Source organism: Anopheles gambiae, chromosome 2 (genome assembly GCF_943734735.2).
Source record: "Anopheles gambiae chromosome 2, idAnoGambNW_F1_1, whole genome shotgun sequence".
Lineage (NCBI taxonomy): Eukaryota > Metazoa > Arthropoda > Insecta > Diptera > Culicidae > Anopheles > Anopheles gambiae.
In genome coordinates, this window is record NC_064601.1 from 16,469,453 (window position 1) to 16,489,976 (window position 20,524).

The 20,524-nt window shown below is 45.6% G+C and overlaps 6 protein-coding genes across 7 annotated transcripts in view; 3 read left to right on the forward strand and 3 right to left on the reverse strand.

Annotated features, from left to right (window-relative positions):
* Positions 1–668: 668 nt before the first annotated feature.
* On the forward strand, positions 669–2,772 carry LOC1269387 (LSM12 homolog A). The gene is made up of 5 exons (XM_003435999.2): positions 669–1,012; positions 1,411–1,544; positions 1,786–1,905; positions 2,139–2,255; positions 2,343–2,772. Exons 1-5 carry the CDS (start codon positions 889–891, stop codon positions 2,412–2,414), a joined length of 567 nt encoding a protein of 188 aa, XP_003436047.2. The 5' UTR covers positions 669–888; the 3' UTR covers positions 2,415–2,772.
* A 153-nt stretch (positions 2,773–2,925) lies between these two features.
* Positions 2,926–7,069, reverse strand: LOC5667703 (uncharacterized). Of its 2 annotated transcripts, none has more exons than XM_001687785.3 (5): positions 6,953–7,069; positions 4,487–4,621; positions 3,983–4,423; positions 3,617–3,916; positions 2,926–3,523 (listed from the first exon to the last, which is right to left on the reverse strand). In XM_001687785.3, exons 2-5 carry the CDS (start codon positions 4,569–4,571, stop codon positions 3,348–3,350), a joined length of 1,002 nt encoding a protein of 333 aa, XP_001687837.3. In that variant the 5' UTR covers positions 4,572–4,621; positions 6,953–7,069; the 3' UTR covers positions 2,926–3,347. The 2 variants fall into 2 exon arrangements, with proteins under 2 accessions (XP_001687837.3, XP_061505783.1); XM_061649799.1 differs by having other exon boundaries at positions 6,964–7,058.
* A 1,079-nt stretch (positions 7,070–8,148) lies between these two features.
* On the reverse strand, positions 8,149–10,595 carry LOC1269385 (ubiquitin-conjugating enzyme E2 G2). The gene is made up of 6 exons (XM_308019.6): positions 10,396–10,595; positions 10,153–10,234; positions 9,927–10,045; positions 9,795–9,854; positions 9,628–9,708; positions 8,149–8,873 (listed from the first exon to the last, which is right to left on the reverse strand). The coding sequence occupies exons 1-6, from the start codon at positions 10,436–10,438 to the stop codon at positions 8,755–8,757; spliced, it is 504 nt and encodes a 167-aa protein (XP_308019.4). The 5' UTR covers positions 10,439–10,595; the 3' UTR covers positions 8,149–8,754.
* Positions 10,596–10,909: 314 nt separating this feature from the next.
* LOC1269384 (NADH dehydrogenase [ubiquinone] flavoprotein 2, mitochondrial) lies at positions 10,910–12,165 on the reverse strand. Its single transcript, XM_308018.6, has 5 exons — positions 12,003–12,165; positions 11,766–11,891; positions 11,406–11,681; positions 11,212–11,331; positions 10,910–11,149 (listed from the first exon to the last, which is right to left on the reverse strand). Exons 1-5 carry the CDS (start codon positions 12,027–12,029, stop codon positions 10,979–10,981), a joined length of 720 nt encoding a protein of 239 aa, XP_308018.4. The 5' UTR covers positions 12,030–12,165; the 3' UTR covers positions 10,910–10,978.
* A 2,002-nt stretch (positions 12,166–14,167) lies between these two features.
* LOC1269383 (nucleolar protein 58) lies at positions 14,168–17,274 on the forward strand. The gene is made up of 7 exons (XM_308017.6): positions 14,168–14,364; positions 14,511–14,587; positions 14,877–15,314; positions 15,382–15,551; positions 15,629–15,859; positions 15,928–16,352; positions 16,445–17,274. Exons 1-7 carry the CDS (start codon positions 14,320–14,322, stop codon positions 16,640–16,642), a joined length of 1,584 nt encoding a protein of 527 aa, XP_308017.6. The 5' UTR covers positions 14,168–14,319; the 3' UTR covers positions 16,643–17,274.
* A 656-nt stretch (positions 17,275–17,930) lies between these two features.
* Positions 17,931–20,524, forward strand: part of LOC1269382 (inhibitory POU protein) — a 50,908-nt gene continuing 48,314 nt past the window's right edge. Inside the window, exon 1 of the mRNA XM_061643418.1 lies at positions 17,931–18,800. The gene's annotated coding sequence lies outside the window, so the exon portion shown is untranslated. The remainder of the gene's footprint in view (positions 18,801–20,524) is intronic.

Here is a 20,524-nt window from a genome sequence, read left to right on the forward strand (position 1 = left end):
ACCGGTTTTTGCCCAGCGGGATTTGTGCTCAGCAATTGCTGGCTGCTTTGCTGTGCTAAAGTTTTAGTACAAATTTCTATCCTTCCTGTTCCTGTGAATTGATTGTCCTTGGAAGTGTTTGTTGATTTTTCTATGCTCAGTTCGTAAAGAGAGCGAAGTCAGGAGGTGATTTTGAATGTACTGTGAAAGTTGGATTTGTGCTGCAGTCGGTTTTGTTTAGCGATTAGCCACCGAACGAACGTTCCAGACGGGTTTCGTTCTTGAATTCAATGCAGATCGGTCTGTTTGGAAAAGTAATTCATTTTTCCACACTTTAGAGACGCAAGAAACAACATAAGCAGATTTAATCTTATTTAAGCGTAGAAAAAGTAGCATTAACTTCAAACAAATTCTATCCAACTGCGAAATCGAATGATAAAAGTGTTGATTTCTCCGGGCAAGGTTAGGTCATGTAGACCATGGCATTGAATATGCTCAAAACAATTGTTCTTCACAAAGAAAAAAAACGTCGTCAATAAATTCGTCACTTCAAGTTGTTCGTTTTGCGTCCATCAAGAAACCCTAAAGAGCGGCCTTATCAGCAATGAAGTTGAAATTTCTTAGTAGAACCACCAGAAAACTGCTGAACGGATCATTCAGCAAATCCAACATGGCGGCCCGCAGACAAAAAGGCCGCCCGGTCCATGACGCAGCCTCTCGCACGCGCTAGCTCGCGTTTCTCCCCATTGGCCCAAACGTCATGTTGTGGAGAAAACTGCAATTCTGTCATTTTGATAATAATAAATGAACGATTGAGAAAGCTAAGCCAGTGCGAAACGACCAGGCAGTGGGAAGCAGAATACTAAACGCAGCGGCTCGAACGAAAATACAAAAACACCGTGTCGCGTAATGGCTGGTCTGGTACAGGACTGCTTCTCCATCGGCAGCACGGTGGAGTGTACGACCTGCTACAATGCCAACATCGAGGGCGAGGTGTTGGCGTTCGACCAGCAAACAAAAATGCTCATACTAAGTATCCTTTTCCAAACTGGCGTGAAAGTAAACCCCCTTTCCGCAAATGGCGCTGGATGGGGCAGAAAGCAACACAGCAGCAGCAGCAGCAGCACATCGCCTCATGCCCGCCAGCATCATCCGGTGCTGGTGGTGTTGTTGGTCGAATTATGATGCCTGTAACTCGGTGTGATCCAATCCCGAATGGATTGCGTGCGATTACGATTTATTTTGTTTATGTTCCCAAGGTTTGCTGGCCCCTGGAACCCCCTGCTACTGCTGCTGCTGCCGTGGGCCAGTGAGGCGATTGTTCCGGTGTTATGTTTTTCGCGCTCTCCCGCAACGGGTTTTCCTTAACTTGCTTTCTCTCCCCCCCCCCCCCCCCCTACCCCCGCCAACTCTTTCTCTCCCCATCAACAGAATGTCCGTCGGCAAGTAAATCAGCAAAACTGAACGACGTCTACATCGTCAATCTGGCAATGTGCAGCGATGTGCAGGTGAAAAAGGAAGTCTGCATAGTTCCGGAGCAGCCACTATCGCTAAACCTCGAGCGCGTAAGTATGAGCGGCACTGTGGACCGCCCTACAATCAATGCCCAGTGCGTTACCAGGCTGCTTGCTTCCCCCGTGGAAAACGGGAGCCACCACTTGCAACCCTTCGTTGCAATGCAAACCGCACCCCGCAAACACTTGCCTGCGGTGCCTTTGTCGCGCGTTTTTTCGTTCCTCTTCTCTCTCTCTCTCTCTCGGTGCACGTTCGCTAAAGTTCCGTATCGCTTCCCTGTTTCGCTTTCAGTTGAGCACCCGCGCCAGGAATCAGGTGGAACAGAAACGGCTTCAGATATCCGCGCTTTCCGCCGGTGTCAGTCCCGAGGGTCAGAACCTTTACATGGCTATTGCACGCACGATCAAACAGGTAAGAGGGCAAGCAAATATTACTCTTTGCATGAAATTGGTAAGTTCGCACTCAAAACTGGCAAGAGAGCGACAAAGCTTCTTCACGTTCTTGCTGCGAACACTGTGCCATCGGACGGATAGCCGCTAAGCTAGGTTACAACAGCTGTTTTCTACTAATTAACAACATATTTGCATTAAGAGTGGCCTCCTTCTGAAACTGTTTTGTCTGTTTTGTCCTTTTTTGTTTTGTAGGTCACCTGGTCCGGTCCAAACATTGTGGTGTGCAAAGACGTAACGATAACACCTCCATACAAAGTAGACAACGTGAACAGTTCCGACCAGCGGCAGCTGAGCTACGTGAAGAAAATCGTAAGTGTTTCCTCGTTCACACCCTCCAGCCCTCCACACAGTTCTTAGTTCTCACGCCACACATTTAACCTTCCCTCCTTCTTGCAGGTGGAAAAGCACGAAAACGATCAAGCCAACATAAATCAAAGCACATCGGCAGCGGACATACCTGCCAACTGATTCTCTCCACGCGCCGGATGGAACGAGAGACACCGTGGGTACGACGACGGATGTCGCGACGGGCGTGAATGGTGATGATCGGACCCCACCGAACAGCCCCGAGGAGAGAGTTTGTACCGCGTGTGCTGAATGTGGGTGTGTGTGTTTCGTTTCTTCTTTTTTGTTTGTGGCGCGGTACCAACTACCACACTCTCCCCACGGGGAACGGTGTGCTCCGGTCCAGTGTGTTTGCGGTGATGATGGGGATGGGTGCGGTTGTGGCGAAGGGGGTTTTGGACGGCTAGGCGGATGGCTGGATTTGGTTAGGCGGTTAGAGAAGAATAGAATGAGTAAAATCACACGAAAACAACAAACAAAAGGTAATTTTTCCTATGCAATTTACGATACGGTAGAGTCTTTACGTGCATTTCCACGCACCGGAAGCCTATCGGTTCTCAGCTCCGAAAAACGCGACTCGTCCTGGAAACGAATAACGGTAAAGCATCAAACACACACACACACACTTCCTTGGAATGGTTTTGTATTTGTTTATTTCTTATCCTTAATCCTCTTAGCGTCTGCCGCGTCGCGTCGTAATAATAAATAATACACTTGCTCTTCATAAATACTTATAAAAACTGCTTGCCTTGCGCGCACCGCGGCTAATGACTATTTACATTCGCTGTGAATGCATCGTAACGGGTGTAATCCCCCTTGTGCTTTTGCGATTTCTGGGCTGCTGACAATACCCAAAGCTTAAAAACAACGCAAATTTGGAAGTTAACATAACATTAACCTGGTAAAAAGCATTGCGTCTGCCATTAAAGTTGCAATCGTAATTTGCTACATGCTTCCCAATCAATTCTCTCTACGGTTTAGATCGATCGATCGATCGTTCGGTAGTACTCTAGCTTCCTCTTTTTCTTCTTCTTCTTATCCAATCTTGCTCCCGGTTTACCAAAACTTTTTCACCCCAAATATGCTGCCCATCAGGTCACGATCGAGAAAGCTGAAGCCGGTATAGTCGGGCGAATCGCCCTGATCGGTTTCGTTCTCCTGCACGCTACTACTATCGGCACCACCGTCATCGTCATCATCCTCCTCATCGTCGTCATCATCATCATCGTCATCTGTAGCGGAATGCAAGCGAAAGGGAATGCATTTTTATGACGCTCTCATCGTAAGATTGGAAGTCCAACGAACCCGCCCCTCCCCATACGTACCGAGCGAAAAACCGAACAGCTCCTCCGCTTCGTCCTCGTCGTCCTCATCCTCCTCATCGCCCCCCACGTCGATATCATCCACCGGTGGTAGCGGTTCCGGATCCATGACGGACAGGCCACGTGGGCCAAACTTAAAGCAGGACACTCGCAGCACCGCCTCCACCTCGTCGTCCGCGCGCAGCTCCAACCCTAGGCACGCCTTGAAGCCTTCGTTCGCCTTGCGGGAAATGCCATAAACGCGCCCACAGAAACGATTGTAGCCACCGGGCAGGGGCAGGCAAACCGGTGTCGCTCTCCTCGCTGCAATGAGACGTCCCGGTGAGTAACGATTTTGATTTCTCCTCCCCATACCACACACCACCCTACCTGAGATGACACGGTTCAGGATCATGCGATCGGCAAACTTAATGCCGACCGACATCCGATCGCCGTCCAGATACTGGATCACCGCACAGCCCGGCCCCTTCACTGGAAACAGCGGCACGTCAATGTTCCGGCAGCAGTTGCACTCGTACGCGGTGCAGCGGCAGTATCGATTGATCAGGCTCGAGTCGTCCATGTTGACGACGGACGCTTCGCTGACCGTTTCCTGCGGCACCACGTTCGATTCCTCCAGCACCTCGTTCACCACCTCCGGGCTGGCCACCTCGTCCTCGATTTCGTTCGTTTCGGTGCTTTCCGGCACCGCTTCGCTTCCGGCGTCCTGTTGCGTCTCCGAACCGGAAACGTCCTCGTACGTATCGACGACGGCATTTTGCTTCTGCTGGCCCAGCGCATTGCTGCCGGGGATGAGGTTGGAAGCAATGTCTGGAAAACGTAACGATGTTAGTGCACAAAGCAACGGAATTTTACGTTGTATTGACCACTCACTACTGTCCAGCTTTCGCGCGGAGGAGCAGCTCAGAACCGCGCACAGCACGATCGCAACCGTCCAGACGGTGTAGGGAAACCGCATCGTTTGGGTGTTTTTTGGGCCTAAGACAGTCGACAGAAGAAAAAAAAACCCTGTTGAAGAAAGAATTCGTTAAGGTTAGCCGTCAATTGGCCACGATCCGGGAAGTTGGGGAATATTCAAATGATTTTTTCCACACAAATAGAGATCGACACGCAGATCGCGGCCGCGATCGCGTTGCATCGATCACCGAACCTGCCACCGATTCCCCCTCTCACTCTCTGGGCGGAGTGTGGTGACGGCAGTGTGGCCCTCCGTTACTCTGGCACTCTGCCTCATGCCCCGGCCCCGGAAAAAGGAGGTCACACATCTACGCATAATACTACGTTTGCTGACCGAAACTTTCACGAAATTTTCGATCACACACCCTCGCGTCCACCCTCAGGATGGTGGCAAACAGGCGCAAGCGTGATAGTTCAGTAGCCACCTTGGGTTGGTTGGCTTGGTTGGCTTGGTGTGGGGGATTCGGGTTTCGAACGTGCTTTCTCGTTCTGTGTTGATACCGTCCAACCGTGCTCTTATGCTATATGCTACCCGCTCCAATCCAACCAACCAACCAATAAGCATAAAAGTGCGAGCGAAAAGCAATAAAATTCGTAATTTAAATTTAACGAAGAAGAAGCATTATGTTAAAAAGAGCAACAAAAAAAACCCTCCCGAAAAGCAATCACCGTGTGTGTATGGTGGGCAATTATCTGATTATAGCTCGTTCGTGTACGTTGTACACTGCTGAGAGCTAATGCGCCGCGACTAACAACCGCTAACTGGAGCAACTAAATAATTTGCGATGGATCTGAATTCTAAATTAATCGCCCGTAGAGAGCCGGAGCAGACAGTTAGCAGACAACAAGGGGTTTGCAGTAGTTGAACCCTCCTCTGCTCTAACGCCCGAATGATGGGATGATGGCATACCGTTAGGGTGCGTGACTCACAGCACGGTGGAGTTTTAGTGGCATGTGGAGTAAAAAACCGTTAAATGTTTGCTGATGGGTTTTTTTTTTGTTTTTCTTTAATTATAAACCCGCCAAAATTGAATCATTAATACCTGGAACTTGGAGGTTATTTGTTCACCATTTTCGTTGATGGTGGTCGAATGGAGATGGAGCACCGGTTGCCATTTCGAAATCAATTTTATCTTTAGTGACTATACGATTTAATTATCACTAATGTATAGAGAAACCTTGATAATAGAGAATCTGTGTACTAGCCTAGAACATTGCCGAGGTTGCTTGTCGTGGCTTTGCTTTTTGTACTACTTTAATAGAAGGATAGAATATCCGACTCGATAGTCTAATGCACAGATCCGCTGGCTTACACAACACCGTAGGGTATCGATTCCCGTCTATATTGCATCCAATAAGCGCGCAAAAGCGTCTCATTTAAAATCACATAATTTAAAATCTAATAGGTTAGATTACTCTTCTACAATAGAAAAGGATGTGTTATCTAGCTGTGTTAGCAGACTTATTAAGACTAAGACAAGACACAAACAAAGTAGAATGACAAGAAGAAATTATAAATAAGAGGAGAGATGAAGAACCAACAATCAATCATTCAATTTTAGGTTCATTTCGCACTTTTTTTCCTACAAAAATCCAATTAGCAAAGTAGAACGTGACGAAATGCATGAAACACAGGCCTCAGACCACCGGTCTATTGAAATTATTGATCGATTGGTTTAATCTAACATTTTCACTTCAATGATCCCTTTTACGATCTTGCGCTTTAACGTGTACCAATCTTTTTCGAAGAATGTTCAAAAACGAAGGAAATAATTTTAAGCTTTCATTATAATGCCTGTAATTCTAATCACTATTATCAGGATTCTGATCATCACCACCTGAGTCCATTAATGCACTGGTTGATACAGGCGTGTACGATCGAAGCGATCGAATGTGCAAGAAGGCAAGCCTCATTGGGTATGCTCGCTTGATTAATTCTACTAATTACCGTTACGATCTCATCTTAACACCGTTACCGTGCAGATGTCCACCGGAAGCTTTACTACAGTTAACTACTATTGCCAACGGTCCACACACAGCATGGAAGATCGCACCGCATGCGATCGTTTTGAATGTGTTTAGTGTGAAAAAACAAAAATCTTTCCCCATTTTGCACTTTAACGAACCCGCCGATTGCAAAGATAAACACTGGCAGGTGAATTTCTAGGTTTAGGTCTCGATGCAACAGAGGCAAACAAACATTGGCTATTCAATTCTAACGGCGTTTTTTGTATTGCACATTTATGTGGCCACGGGGGCTCAGTTTCTCTGTTTTTTTGTTTTTCCATTTTCTAAAAACACTTTGCCGCAAGAACACACTTGCGAACCGGAATGTCTTCTGTAATATTAAAAAAAAAAACACACACACACTCACAAACACACCTTTCTCGTACCTTTCTCTTCGAAGCCTCACGATCGAATGAGCGCCGCTGAGCAGATCGGATCGGAAGAAAGCAGCCCGTGACACAATTTCGTCGAACGTCCATATTCTCCCCCACTCCATGCCATGCTGTTGCTGCTGCTGCTGACTAACCGATTCCCAGATGTGTTTGTCCGCCCCCAGTGTTTTCCCAACCAACCCTCCCCACCCCCTAAAGAAAGGGGCGGTAGGGGTGATGATGCGCGTTCAGGGTTTCGGTTTCGCTTCGCACACGGTTCGTTCGTTCGATTTGATTGGCTCCTTTGTTTGTTTCTTCCCGCCAGTTCTATGGTCGGTGGGGCGCCAACCTGGACCGTGACGGGGTGTGTGTGTGTGCTGTTCTAACGGTGTTCTCTTCATTGCCAGCGGGCGCAGAGAGACGCAGCATTAAACATACACATATATCCACGCGTGTGTGAAAGCTGTCGGAAAAGGCAGCAGCCGGGAAATGCCCCATCCATATGATGCAAGATGTTTTGCCTCGTTTTGCCCACCTCAAACCAATCTTCTCTTGCGTGTGAGTGCCGTAAGAGCGCGCAATCTGCAGGCAGGCAGGTGGTGGTCGTACTTAATTCGCACACACGCGGTCAAAGAACGCATCAATTGCCCACGATCGATATGGGCGAACGGTTGAACGGTTTGAATCGCATAGCGCACCGGAGCGCACCACCACCACCACCACCTGCCTGGTTCGCCACACTGCCCAAAATGGGACAAAATGTGTCAATTTCACATACAAGGGGGGAGAGGCAGTTTTGGAGACATTTCTTTCCATCCCCAAGCGCTCCTCCATTGTTGACGCAGAAGCTTTCACTAGCGAAAGGGCGATCGCTCGATCGTGCTCGTACCTTCGTAGCAGCAGCAGCAGCAGGCTGCGGCGTAACCTTTTGCACATGCACATTCCGTCGTGCGCCGTGTGGGGGTTGCATGCATTTTGCGCGATGGATTTGGTGGATTCTACATTCAGCAAGGTGGTTGGAAACGTGAGCACACACAGCCATTCCACTGGTTGTCCAATCAGGCAGGGCAATTGACACTTTTATCGTTTCGCCTTATTCTGCCGAAACGTTATCGATAAGGTGAAACTTTGCTTTCGCTTTCTTGGTAAACTGTAAAGGAAAACTTACGCTTCTTACATTCTTTACCTACAAATCGGAAATTTAACAGGGTACAAGTTGTTGCTTTATTTGTTCGGTTTTTTTTTTTCTGTTTTGTTTATTATTATCACATGCAAACTAATCAAACTCTAATTAAACGTAGCCTTTCAACGGAATGGTGATAACATATGAAAAGAAGGGAGGGAGGAGGAGAAAAACACAAACACGCATTGGTCCGCGATACGAATATGAGTGAGTACGGTAGAACTTTTTTTCAAACCGAAATAAACTTATCCCGTCATTACGAAACAGGACGAAAAGGATAAATGAATTTAAAAAAAAACAGTATTTTTCTTCCACCCCACTGCACGGTATCGCGCGAAGCGGGTGTAGTGACAATGCCTATTTAATCGCCACAAAAACCAACCAACCACCCAATTCAGCGCCCTATATTCCACAAAATAACAACAACATACAAAACAAACGTCTTTAACTACACACGATTGCAATTTTCGATCCCGCGTGTCCCGGGGGTTGCCCTTTACCACCGGCGTGCGGTACCGGAAATAGGTTGGCAGCACCACCGTCGAACCCACCACCACCATCACCACTGCAATCCACTCCTCCCAATTCGTTGCGGGGTTTTTGTCTCGTCTCTTTCGGAAGCTTTACGATGAAAGGCCCAACGTTTTGCGTACGATGCGTCTGGCAATTTTGTTAAACTCTTCCCTATTTTCGCGCCACATTATCGCTGCGTCCACGTTTGCGCCGGATTCGTCATTTGGCTCTGCGGATAAAATAAACAAGATGAAAGAGTAAGTAAGAGTGTGTTTATGGATTACTTGGATGGTATTGGGGGTTTAACAATTCTAAATCGAAACAATCTACTTCGACATATAAAATGGATTAAAGGGAATCGTAAGTAGGCCATCAAAACAAAAGGATACACCAACGGCTGCAGTAAATCTTCCGAGAGGAAACTTCCAACATTATTGTACCCTGGTTTTCTTCAGCGTTGGTTTTTAGAAGTTTATTTCTAGCATTTTTGGCTACCCCATTTGTTGGTTATCAGCCATGCACTGTAAAACGTTTATTTTCGATGGAACCGATTTCGAACGCTGGAAAGCGTGGATGACCCTGCATCTTGCTAGCCAAGGAATGCTGCAGTGCATTCAGCACGAACCGGAAGCCCTTCTGGAACGCTATGTGCTAGCGGCCGACCGTTGGATTGAGCTGGATATGCAGCAGATGGTGCTCCATGCCTTCCGGCTGCTGGACCTGAAGTGTACCAATGTACTGATACAAAACATGGCAGTATCTCAGTGTGCAAAGTTCAACCATCGCCAGACGGCGTGTCAGATTTGGAAAGCTTTGACAAGACAGTACGATGATGTTGCACTTTAGCACTGTTTGTTTCAAAATGCAACAGTAGGAGTGGAGCGGAGCATCGCAACGCAATGCAAAACAAAACAAAAACTTAACAGCTAATGTTCAAACAAATTTGTTAATAAAAATTGTCCAATTAAAGTACGTGCACTTACCGGCCAGCATACTAACAACGCTTAGTAAAATCTTTTCCACACTCTGTACAGGACTCCAGCGCTCGGCCGATAGTTCGTATCCTGTGCGAAGGTTAAAAACAAAATGAAAATGTTAAATGAATATTGCTCCTACGGTTGATCCAGCATTCGCGATGAAAAAAACGCACCCAGCGGATCGTCTCCCGGTGCGTGTAGAATCGATATGCAGACCCGTCCGTCGGTGAAAACTGCCAAAAGAAATGGAGGATTAAAATCAGTTTTCCATTTCAAATTGATTCATTTAGCAGGAAGCAGCTTACTGTTGGGATGGAACATTTCACAGGTAAACTTCATCTTCGGTGGGCTGAGCGGATAGTCCGGAGGAAAGATCAGTTTGGCTGTAAAGATTCCCCCCTCGAAGCAGGTTCCTTCCGGGCCGCTGAAAAGAAAACGCAGGCACGAGTGAGGTTTACACCGGACAACACCACTGCCTGGGATGCCCACCGTCCCCCCGTGTTTGAACTTTGACCAACAGGTGAAACTCACGTAATTAGCGCTTCCCATTCGAAGAAGTTCTCCTCACTGATTGGGCCCGCAATGATACCTTCCGGAGGGTTGAGCGTAAGTTCTGCCAAAAAGAAAGGAAATAAGATTAGCTGATGAAATTGTACGTGTAAGCAGCTGTATTTGCAGCAAGGTAATCTGCTCCGTTAGGTTTGGGGGGGTACGGGCTGCCTGCTGCTGGGTACTTGCTGCAGCACCATCGCGATCGCACCAGCCAACACTTACGCCTGTACTCGGCCATTAGACGCCTTAAGGCGGAACCTGCCATGCTGGCTAGTGTGTGTGCAGAATCCTGACCGAAACGGACGAACGAAGATTAGTGAGTCCCTGAGATGAAGATTTCTCTTTTCGATGCAAACAAACGGGAAGGTAAAAAAAGTGGGTCTCACTTTGACATTTTCCTTCTGCACTGTGGGGGGGGGGGGGGGGGGGGGCGATTTTGACAGCGCATGTTTGTTTACGTCGTCAGCAAGCAAATGTGGCTGTGTGTGTACGTGTGTGTGCGTGTAGGGGTGAAGGAGAAACAGCAGGCCGTAGCAGGAGGAGTGACCAAAGAAAGGTTGTGATTAGCAGGAACCTTTCTTCTGGCTGGAGCGCATAACGAGGTCAATGCCGTGTTTGTAAACGAAAGTTCTTGGAATTCGTTTGAAATTGCACGTGCTTTCACGTTCATCATTACACTGGAATATATGCAGCTAATAATACGAACTACGTTTTACAGGAAACTCAATATCCGTAATTATTATTTTTTTGCGATTTTTTATTCCTTCAACTAGGACGCGACAGAAAAATAACGCTTAGCGATTGCTTACAGCCCTGCTTGTAGCCCAAAGCCGGGACCCTTCGGTTCCTCCGTAAGCGAGGTCAGCTGACCGACTGGTTCGGAGGCGTATCGTCCATTGCGTGGTCCGGGGCGGGGCTGCTGTCCCTGCTTGAGACTGTTTAGAATTTCTTCCGTATCAGCCACGCTTAAATCCTCCTGCAAAAGGACGTTAACGTTAATCACTGCACCAAATAGTTCACTTTGTTGCGTATGCTTACGTAGTAATCATCGTTGACTGCCAGCATCGGAGCGTTTACGCATGCACCGAGACATTCCACTTCAGAGATGGTAAACTTACCATCCTTGGTAGTTTCGCCGACACCGATGCCGAGGTTTTTCTAGAAGCATGAACAAACATAATGGATGGTGTTAATTGTGTGCTGTTCGTACATAGCTCGCCGATTTGCTTTACCTTGCAGACATCCAGCACTTCGTCGGATCCGCGCAGCCAGCACGGTGTGGTAGTGCACACCTGGATGTGATACTTTCCGGTCGGTTTGCGCATAAACATCGTGTAGAAGGTGGCCACCTCGTACACGCGCATGTGAGGCAGGCCCAGGATGTCGGCCACCTTGTGCATGGCCGACAGTGGCAGCCAACCGTGCTGGCGCTGGGCAAGATCCAGCAGCGGAATCATCGCACCACGCTTGTGACCCTCCGGATAGATGTTCAGGATGGCTTCCGCTCGCTGCAATTAACAACAAGGGAAAGGGGCTGGTTTAATCCACGGCCAGGCTCGACGCTTTTATTTGGATTTGGCGCATAGCATTACCTTCTGGTTGTCTGCGGTAAACTCGAACGGAATGCTGGCATTATCCTCGGGCGTATCGCGATGCACGAACAGGTTGTCGCTCATCTTCACCGCCGACGTGCTCAGAGGCCGGGTAGCCCCGAGTCGCTGCAAACAGCCAATCGAAACTTATGTAATACTGCTCGGCCAAACAAAACAAACGACAACGGTGGCCGGTAAACTTGCCCTCCGACTGTTTAGATAGCTATCCCTTCTTACCATGGTGTTGGCGAACAGGCGCAACATCGCTATTGTTCCGTGTACGGTTTACAACGATGAAATTTTCTACCAGCGCAAAGACGAGTGGCCAATCGAAAATTCCCTTTTTTGTTGACAGCTGTTGGTTACCCAATGTTGTGTTTTCTTCTGCGCTGACGTTTGACGTTTGGGGGTTTGTTCGCGTGGGAAACTAAAACACCCACATTGGAATGACGAAATAATTTCGTTTTAAAATGCACTGCGGAGCCGACATGCATCGAAATACGTTTCTATGATTTTTCATTACAATTGAATCTGTTTTTTTCTACTTTATGAACATTATTATTTTATCATTTTTCAGTCGGACAACGGGTAAAAGTAAGGCTCAGCCCTCTACGTTACGCTAGCGTTACACGTTACGCCTGTTTATCACAAACCCAAGCAGCATTTTTGAACGTTTGTTTTAACCGCCGTGGATGAGCAAATTAATAGATTATCATGTCTTAATATTGTTTTCTTTTATATGAACAAACATAAATAAGTACAGCAATCGCTAATAAAGATAAATTCATTGATAATTCATTAGTATAAATATATACTAATATTATTATTAGGCTATCATTTTTAACAGCAATCAGAGTTGTAACAACTTCAAGAATTATAATTATAACAATCTTTTACATAAATAATAAATAATAAAATATGATTATTTATTTATTTACCCAGTTATTGATAAAGTAGGTTAATGAAATACTTTCAAGTATTCATTAACTTCATTAACCTAATTTTTAAAAAGAGCCCTTGTATCTAAAGTAATTTTTATTCGAAATGGCCGGAAATATTTATTGGAAAGGTAATAATTATATTTCAAATATATAATTTAATTATAATTATTTTTTATATTTTATATTTTCTAATCATAGGAAATGTTACTCCAATTGAAAGCTTTTGGGGTGTTCATGAGCTTCCTTCTTTCAGCCTTTTTTTCATTATTCATAGTGCAGCAATGAAAAATATGAAACCTGTTATTTAATTGTTATTTAAAATTAAATCTCCTAGATATCGATTCATCTTAAAGCAATTAACTTTTTTTTCATCGCAATTTAAAATGTTTTTTATTCTAATAATGTACATTGGTCGGTCGCTTGGATGACAAAACTGTAATAAAAATGTTGCTTGGGAATATTTTAAGGGACGTAACGCTTCTCCAATGTAACGTAGAGGGCTGAGCGGTTAAAGTAAGGCTCAGCCCTCTACGTTACATTGGAGAAGCGTTACGTCTCTTAAAATATTACCAAGCAACATTTTTATTACAGTTTTGTCATCCAAGCGACCGACCAATGTACATTATTAGAATAAAAAACATTTTAAATTGCGATGAAAAAAAAGTTAATTGCTTTAAGATGAATCGATATCTAGGAGATCTAATTTTAAATAACAATTAAATAACAGGTTTCATATTTTTCATTGCTGCACTATGAATAATGAAAAAAAGGCTGAAAGAAGGAAGCTCATGAACACCCCAAAAGCTTTCAATTGGAGTAACATTTCCTATGATCAGAAAATATAAAATATAAAAAACAATTATAATTAAATTATATATTTGAAATATAATTATTACCTTTCCAATCAATATTTCCGGCCATTTCGAATAAAAATTACTTTAGATACAAGGGCTCTTTTTAATAATTAGGTTAATGAAGTTAATGAATACTTGAAAGTATTTCATTATCCTACTTTATCAATAACTGGGTAAATAAATAAATAATCATATTTTATTATTTATTATTTATGTAAAAGATTGTTTTAATTATAATTCTTGAAGTTGTTACAACTCTGATTGCTGTTAAAAATGATAGCCTAATAATAATATTAGTATATATTTATACTAATGAATTATCAATGAATTTATCTTTATTAGCGATTGCTGTACTTATTTATGTTTGTTCATATAAAAGAAAACAATATTAAGACATGATAATCTATTAATTTGCTCATCCACGGCGGTTAAAACAAACGTTCAAAAATGCTGCTTGGGTTTGTGATAAACAGGCGTAACGTGTAACGCTAGCGTAACGTAGAGGGCTGAGCCTTACTTTTACCGGCTGAGCCTTACTTTAACCGGACAACGTGTGAAGCAATAGTTCCTAACTATAGGTAGTAAACGCAAACCGCAAAACAGTCATTTCAAAGCGGCCTTCAGCTGTCAGACGGAGAGCACGTTGTTGAATTGTTTTTGGTTTTGCGAGGCGAAGCGCGTCGCCGTCTAGCTGGAATCGGTAAATTTTAGTGAAAAATAAGCTGAAAAGTATTGGCGCAAGCCTAAAAGTGTAGCACCATGTTCGTTCTTTACGAAACACCGGCAGGATATGCCATATTCAAGGTAACTGAACCAATTTCCTGGCATGCCGGTGCTGCCGTTGCGAGTACAGCAGTATGATCGATGGCATCGCTCGGGGAAGCATGTCCTGGGATGTGTGTTGAGGTTATAAAAACTAAAGCAATATTTGTTTCGTCCCATGTGTATAGCTGCTGGATGACAACAAATTCAAGGAGATCGACAACCTGTACCTGGAGTTTGAAACACCGGAAAAGGCCAACAAGATGTAAGTGTGCAGGCCACCATGTGGTTGGTCAATCGGCAACCCTTACACACACACGTACACACTCATACAGACGCAAAGTTCCTTTCGACCATGGCAGCTTAATGGTGGAATTTTTAGGCGCGTCTAATATTAACCATAGCATGAAACTTCACCTCTCGCATCCAAAAGCATAGATGCAATTGTTTTGCTTTTATGCACATACCGTTTTCGCTCGATCTAGAATGAGTTTAGATGTCCAAACAGGGTAGTAATTTTGATTTGCCTGTTTTTTGCGACCATTCCTTCACAGCGTCAAGCTAAAGCACTTTGAAAAGTTTGCCGACACTACGGAAGCTCTTTCGGCGGCCACCGCTGCCGTGGAGGGCAAACTGTCCAAGCCGTTGAAGAAGGCACTGAAGAAGCTGGTGGTGGATGATGTCCAGAATGAGCTGCTCGTTGCCGACGCCAAGCTCGGCAACGCGATCAAGGACAAGATGTCGCTGCAGTGCGTGGCCAACACGTCGGTGCAGGAGCTGATGCGTTGCATCCGCACGCAGTCGGAAAGCTTGCTCTCCGGGCTGCCCAAGAAGGAGATGACGGCCATGTCGCTCGGTTTGGCCCATTCGCTTTCTCGCTACAAGCTCAAGTTCTCGCCCGACAAGATCGATACAATGATCGTGCAGGCACAGTGCCTTCTGGACGATCTGGACAAGGAGCTGAACAACTACATGATGCGCGTACGGGAATGGTAAGCAATCGGTTGAACTGTCCACGACTGAAGGTGGAACTAAATCAATTTGCTTTTTGTGGCTCAGGTACGGCTGGCACTTCCCCGAACTAGGAAAGATTCTGACCGACAACGTAGCGTACGTGAAGACCATCAAGCTGGTCGGAATGCGTGAAAACATGGCCGATACCGATTTGTCCGATATTTTGATGGAAGAGGTTGAGCAGAAAGTGAAGGAAGCGGCTGAAATTTCGATGGGTAAGTGATTTTTTCCCCCTTCTAATCGTTCGTGTGTACTGTACTAATTGGGATTCTTTTTTTGTGCGATATTGCAGGCACGGAAATCTCGGAAGAAGACATCACCAACATCCAAAGTCTGTGCGATGAGATCATCTCGATCACTGAATATCGCACCCATCTGGCCGACTATCTGAAGGCGCGTATGATGGCCATGGCACCGAACTTGACTGTGCTGGTGGGCGAGCAGGTCGGTGCTAGGTTGATCGCTCACTCGGGCTCCTTGGTCAATCTGGCGAAGCATCCTGCTTCCACGCTTCAGATTTTGGGTAAGTGATGGGAAGAATATTTCACAATTTCCAACAAAATGCGTATAATAACGCTTCCCCCTCCACAGGTGCGGAAAAGGCGCTGTTCCGTGCGCTCAAGGCCAAAAAGGACACACCCAAGTACGGTTTGATCTTCCATGCCGGAATGGTCGGTTCCGCGAGCATCAAAAACAAGGGTCGCATCTCGCGATCGCTGGCCGCGAAGGCTTCGCTGGCCACCCGTGTGGACGCGTTCGGTGACGATGTGACCATGCAGCTGGGCATTGACCACAGGGCGAAGCTGGAAACGAGGCTTCGCATGCTGGAGGAGGGCAACAACAAGCGGCTGTCGGGCGTGAAGGCGAAGGCTAAGCTGCAGAAGTTCCACGCCGTCAGCGAGGTGAAAACGTTCAAGGTCGCCACCGACAGTACGCTTCCTTCCACCTCGTCTAAGAAGCTGAAGGCCGAGGATGAAGCGGCCAATGCACCTTCGCCCAAAAAGAAGAAGATTGAGGTAGGTGAACGCAACAAGCCAGGACTATTTAAATAATTACATCAGTTTTGGGAGTTGTTATGTAACCTTAATTTGTTTCGTCTTTCTTACAGGAGATAGAGCCGGAAATGGGAGAACCCTCGACCGAAAAGAAGAAGAAAAAGAAGAAGAAGAACAAGGAAGAAGGAGCGGCCGAAGAAAGCATGATGGATGATAGTGTCGCCGCGGCGGAGGAGGAGACCCCGACGTCGACAAAAAAGAATAAAAAATCCAAAGCGAAAAAGGCAGCCGCCGAGCAGGATGATGAGTAGGGCGGGGTATTGGTTCGTGGTAGGATTTAGAAAGTTACACTAAAAGGTACATAGATTTATGTATATCTTAAGAGCCAGAAAGGGAGGTAGCGGGAGAATGTTGATAACAGTTTTATCTCCTTGACTTACACTCGCTCGTTGACAGTGACATGTTAGGAAAAGGGCAATGCGCGCTGCCGTGCTGTATATGTTGTACAGCATAGTAACACTTTAAAAACCAGCCAAGTTAACCAGCCGGTTAATGAAATTCAGCATTGCTTTACTGTACCAGTTCCAACCTCCAGCATGGCCCGATTTTTTGGAATTTATCTATTTCCAGAAAAGTAAGGCATCGTGTTTCTAATCACACTATAACCGGGTACCAACAGAATCGCTCTTGCAATCTACCAGCGAAACAACAAATTTAAGTTTTTTTTAATTTTCATCCCTTTTAAATTCTTGTTAAAGTATAATTTTGATGTATTTACTGTCAGCAGTTACACTCGCTCTTTTATTACACTCAACAACGTGTAATTAATGTACGATTGTTAGAGGGTTTTTTTTCGTCTCCGGCAGATAAGGATACTATGTAGTGCGTAAGATAAATGTAAAACTGAATATTTTTTGCAAAATACATAGAATTCTAAGTGAAATAATTGGTTTCATAATTAATTGAAGCACTGAACACTGTCCGAAATTGTTCGTAATTGAACGTCGTTGAGACGTTCCCCTATTCCCATGCCAACCTTTTGCCTGGGATCCATATTCTTCTTCTTCTTTACGGCGTAAACGTCCTACGCGGACATGCCGGCCTATACACAGGCTTTCGAGACTTAATCCAGTACCACGCAGCCGAATAGTCTATGGTCCTTGCTACGGGGAGAGGTCCATTCTAGGCTTTATCCCATGACGGGCATGTTATTGAGTCGTTCGAGTTGACGACTGTACCACGGGACCGCCCCTATTTGTATTACATATTATTCCATATAATTTCCTGACTTGTTTAAACAATCTTACCTCAAGTATGCAAATTTCAGTGTTCAATTTATTTAAATCTTTTTCATCCTTCGCCATTAGGTGTTGCATACAGCATGTACGTCACTGTACTTTGCTGCCATTACGTCACCAATACTGTGACAGCTTGGAGGGGAAGTAGCAACACCATCCATCATAGCAGCCCGCCGCATACTCTGGGAATGGGTGAAGGAGAGCAGCGTAAGGACATCCCACCGGAGGAGCGGACGGTTGCGTGCAGTTCATATGTAACTCCTCGCTCTACCATCCAAGTACCAACCGTGCGCGTAAGTCAAATGAGGCCATATGCCTACAAATACGAGAGCCGCCGTTCGCCGCGTATACCGTGAACTTTTCACCTGCCATACTAAAAGCAGGCAAGAAAATCAATAAATCTGAACGCGAGCACTAAGCAATGCGCTTCGCACCACCTCCCGACGACCATCTTCCATCTTCTTGTGTTACTGCGCGTTCCGTACCGGTTCAGCGGCACTGCTCAGGAAGGAAATATGGTTGCCGTTAAGCAAATCAAGCACAAATGGCAGCGCGGGGTAGCGAGGAAGTAGTGCTTAGTACATATCACCACGTGCTGCGTGTTGGTGTCGGGACGACAGCAGTTGTTGTACACGGTTCGTTCCGTCGGGATTGAAAAGGCTCGCTGTGCTACGAGTTAAACTATTTTCGTATTTTGTAATCGTGCAAAAAAAATCCAAATCGAACGTAATATCGTGAGTCACATTGTTGCCTTTCCATCCGAGCACGTTCGCGTAGCAGTGTCTACTGCCGCACAACGGAACAAACTTACTGCTTCTATTAAATTAGGACAAGACAAGACGAGTGAGTCGGTGCCGTTGGTGTTGCGATAACAACAATGGTGAAAAGGGCGACGGCACTCTAGCACACTAGCGAAACTCCAAAGGACGAAGGAGCAAGTATCTTCCGCCCGCCGAGGAAAGTGGTGCTCGCGTCGGTGGTTGATTAAAAATTCAAGCAAAGTTTTACTGGCAACGGTGCGCTGCTTGTGGCGCGCGTAATTTCCCAGTTGAGTGATGCTTGTGGCCTTATCGGCACTAAGACACGCGGCAAATGATCGAACATTATTAGCTGTGATGGAACAACTTTCGTCGGTGCGGCGACGGTACGCTTCTTCATGGCTGTGTCTCCGGTAAGTACGGGCTGGCGACCTCCTCCCAAAGACATCTAATCAAGCGCGCGGATCGCATGTGTGAAGGTGTATGATCCGGCGATATTCGTTTAATTATTATTTGTGGCCTGTGGGATTGGTTTGCTTCCATCCGGGATGTATGTGAAGCTAATGTGAGTTCAGCGGAGGACATTTCGGAAAAGGGGTCGAAAAGGGGTTAAAAGGCAACGATCTATGAAATCAGCTCTAAATTTTAAGATTAATATTGTAATGTGCAGCCGATGTGCCTGAGCTAATCGTAAAGCTCAGCTCTACGATGAAAACTGTACAGAATCACTCAGTTTGCCGTACTTTCTTGAAGTTCAAGTTTTGCAGTAAGCGTTAAAAAACCAAGCAAAAGGACGCCTTATTTACGCAAAACGTACGCGATCGCTTAAATCAAAGTCGAAGACCAAAATCTGAACACATTCAGCAACGTATCTCCTCCATGTCTGGTAGCAAAACCCCTGCCGACACGGAACGCGGAAAACATGGCATGGTGTTGCTTTCTATTTTCGCTTCCATCACATCAGCCTCAAACTTCTTCTGCCCAATGATGATGCTGCTTCTGCCTGGAAGCACACGCACCAGCAAGAAGCAGCAGCAGCAGCAGCAGCAGCATCTAGTAGTCCGTTTGCCACGGCCAAACCACGAGACACGTGTTTTCTACTACACATGGCGACGTGGCGAATTGCATAGGTTGCTTGGTTGCTTAGTTGTGTACGTTGCTGTTGTTGTTGTTGTTTCTTCTTTCGCTTCTGGCCACTCGCCACTCTCTCTTCTCCTCCTAGCGACAAGGTTTTGGCCTCTTCTAAGGGCGACCACTTTTTGCTGCGCTTGTGAGCCAGCTACATCCCTCTCCGCCAGCCAGTGCCAAAAAAAGAAAAAGAAACGGTGGGCCAAACTATCATCGAAAGCATCGGTGTCGGGGTGTCATCAACCGTTTAACCGCAAGCGTCAACCTTCCACAGTGCATGAAATATGAAAATTTACGATGCTGGAAAAACGGTTTCTAGTCCTACGATGGTCCTCCGTGTCTGTGTCTCCGTGGTGGGCATGCAGTTTTCCATTTTTTTTCGCTCCCGTTTCGGGGCGGGGAGGTGGAATACGTTTCTTTTCCGGTGGAGGAAAGATCGTGTGTTTTTTTGGCATTTGGTAAGGATTTCGCGTGACTATTGTGGATTGATCTTTCTCTAAACACTAAACCAACATTTTTGGTTGCGTTTGTTATATTACTATTTAAAAAAATGAAGTTCTTCTATTGAAAATTGTTGAGTGCTAAGAAGGATTAAAAAGAAATTGAGTTTTTATATTTGGAACTGATTTAAAACAAATTGATTAGTTTTTTTTTAAATTTCCATTTATTAAGCAACTTCAATCAAATTATATTACACTTTTTTATATTCAGGATGGACGGTTGATGCCACACTTTGAACACGGTTAAACTAAAGCCGAAATTAACAGCAACATGCATAAGGATTAAACGACTTCGATTTTTGCTTTTTTTTGTCTAATTTTCCACCCGGAAAATAAGACATTCTCAAGCTCCATCTTATCTCCTTTCAATTCCATCGCCAAATCCGACTGCCCGGTCCGACCCGTCGGTGTTTTGCTTCCACTAAACGGCTCCAAGCAGATGGAATTGCTTCTGCCATTTCGAACGGTGCTTGGTTCCGAATCGGATTTCTGAACGATACCTGACAAAA

Bases quoted from the DNA above. Each gene is read 5' to 3' on its own strand.
- LOC1269387 (XM_003435999.2), top strand. From the start codon at position 889: ATGGCTGGTCTGGTACAGGACTGCTTCTCCATCGGCAGCACGGTGGAG. The intron at 1,545-1,785 runs GTAAGTATGAGC...TTTCGCTTTCAG, and splicing joins TATCGCTAAACCTCGAGCGC to TTGAGCACCCGCGCCAGGAA. The intron at 1,906-2,138 runs GTAAGAGGGCAA...TTTGTTTTGTAG, and splicing joins TTGCACGCACGATCAAACAG to GTCACCTGGTCCGGTCCAAA.
- LOC5667703 (XM_001687785.3), bottom strand. From the start codon at position 4,571: ATGCGGTTTCCCTACACCGTCTGGACGGTTGCGATCGTGCTGTGCGCG. The intron at 3,917-3,982 runs GTAGGGTGGTGT...GTCTCATTGCAG, and splicing joins CCTGAACCGTGTCATCTCAG to CGAGGAGAGCGACACCGGTT. The intron at 3,524-3,616 runs GTACGTATGGGG...ATTCCGCTACAG, and splicing joins GCTGTTCGGTTTTTCGCTCG to ATGACGATGATGATGATGAC.
- LOC1269385 (XM_308019.6), bottom strand. From the start codon at position 10,438: ATGGCAGGTTCCGCCTTAAGGCGTCTAATGGCCGAGTACAGGC. The intron at 9,855-9,926 runs GTAAGCTGCTTC...TTCTTTTGGCAG, and splicing joins TGAAATGTTCCATCCCAACA to TTTTCACCGACGGACGGGTC. The intron at 8,874-9,627 runs GTAAGTGCACGT...TTTTATCCGCAG, and splicing joins CGTTGTTAGTATGCTGGCCG to AGCCAAATGACGAATCCGGC.
- LOC1269384 (XM_308018.6), bottom strand. From the start codon at position 12,029: ATGTTGCGCCTGTTCGCCAACACCATG. The intron at 11,892-12,002 runs GTAAGAAGGGAT...GGCTGTTTGCAG, and splicing joins GCCTGTTCGCCAACACCATG to CGACTCGGGGCTACCCGGCC. The intron at 11,332-11,405 runs GTAAAGCAAATC...TCATGCTTCTAG, and splicing joins AAGTGCTGGATGTCTGCAAG to AAAAACCTCGGCATCGGTGT.
- LOC1269383 (XM_308017.6), top strand. From the start codon at position 14,320: ATGTTCGTTCTTTACGAAACACCGGCAGGATATGCCATATTCAAG. The intron at 14,365-14,510 runs GTAACTGAACCA...CCATGTGTATAG, and splicing joins CAGGATATGCCATATTCAAG to CTGCTGGATGACAACAAATT. The intron at 15,860-15,927 runs GTAAGTGATGGG...CCCCCTCCACAG, and splicing joins TTCCACGCTTCAGATTTTGG to GTGCGGAAAAGGCGCTGTTC.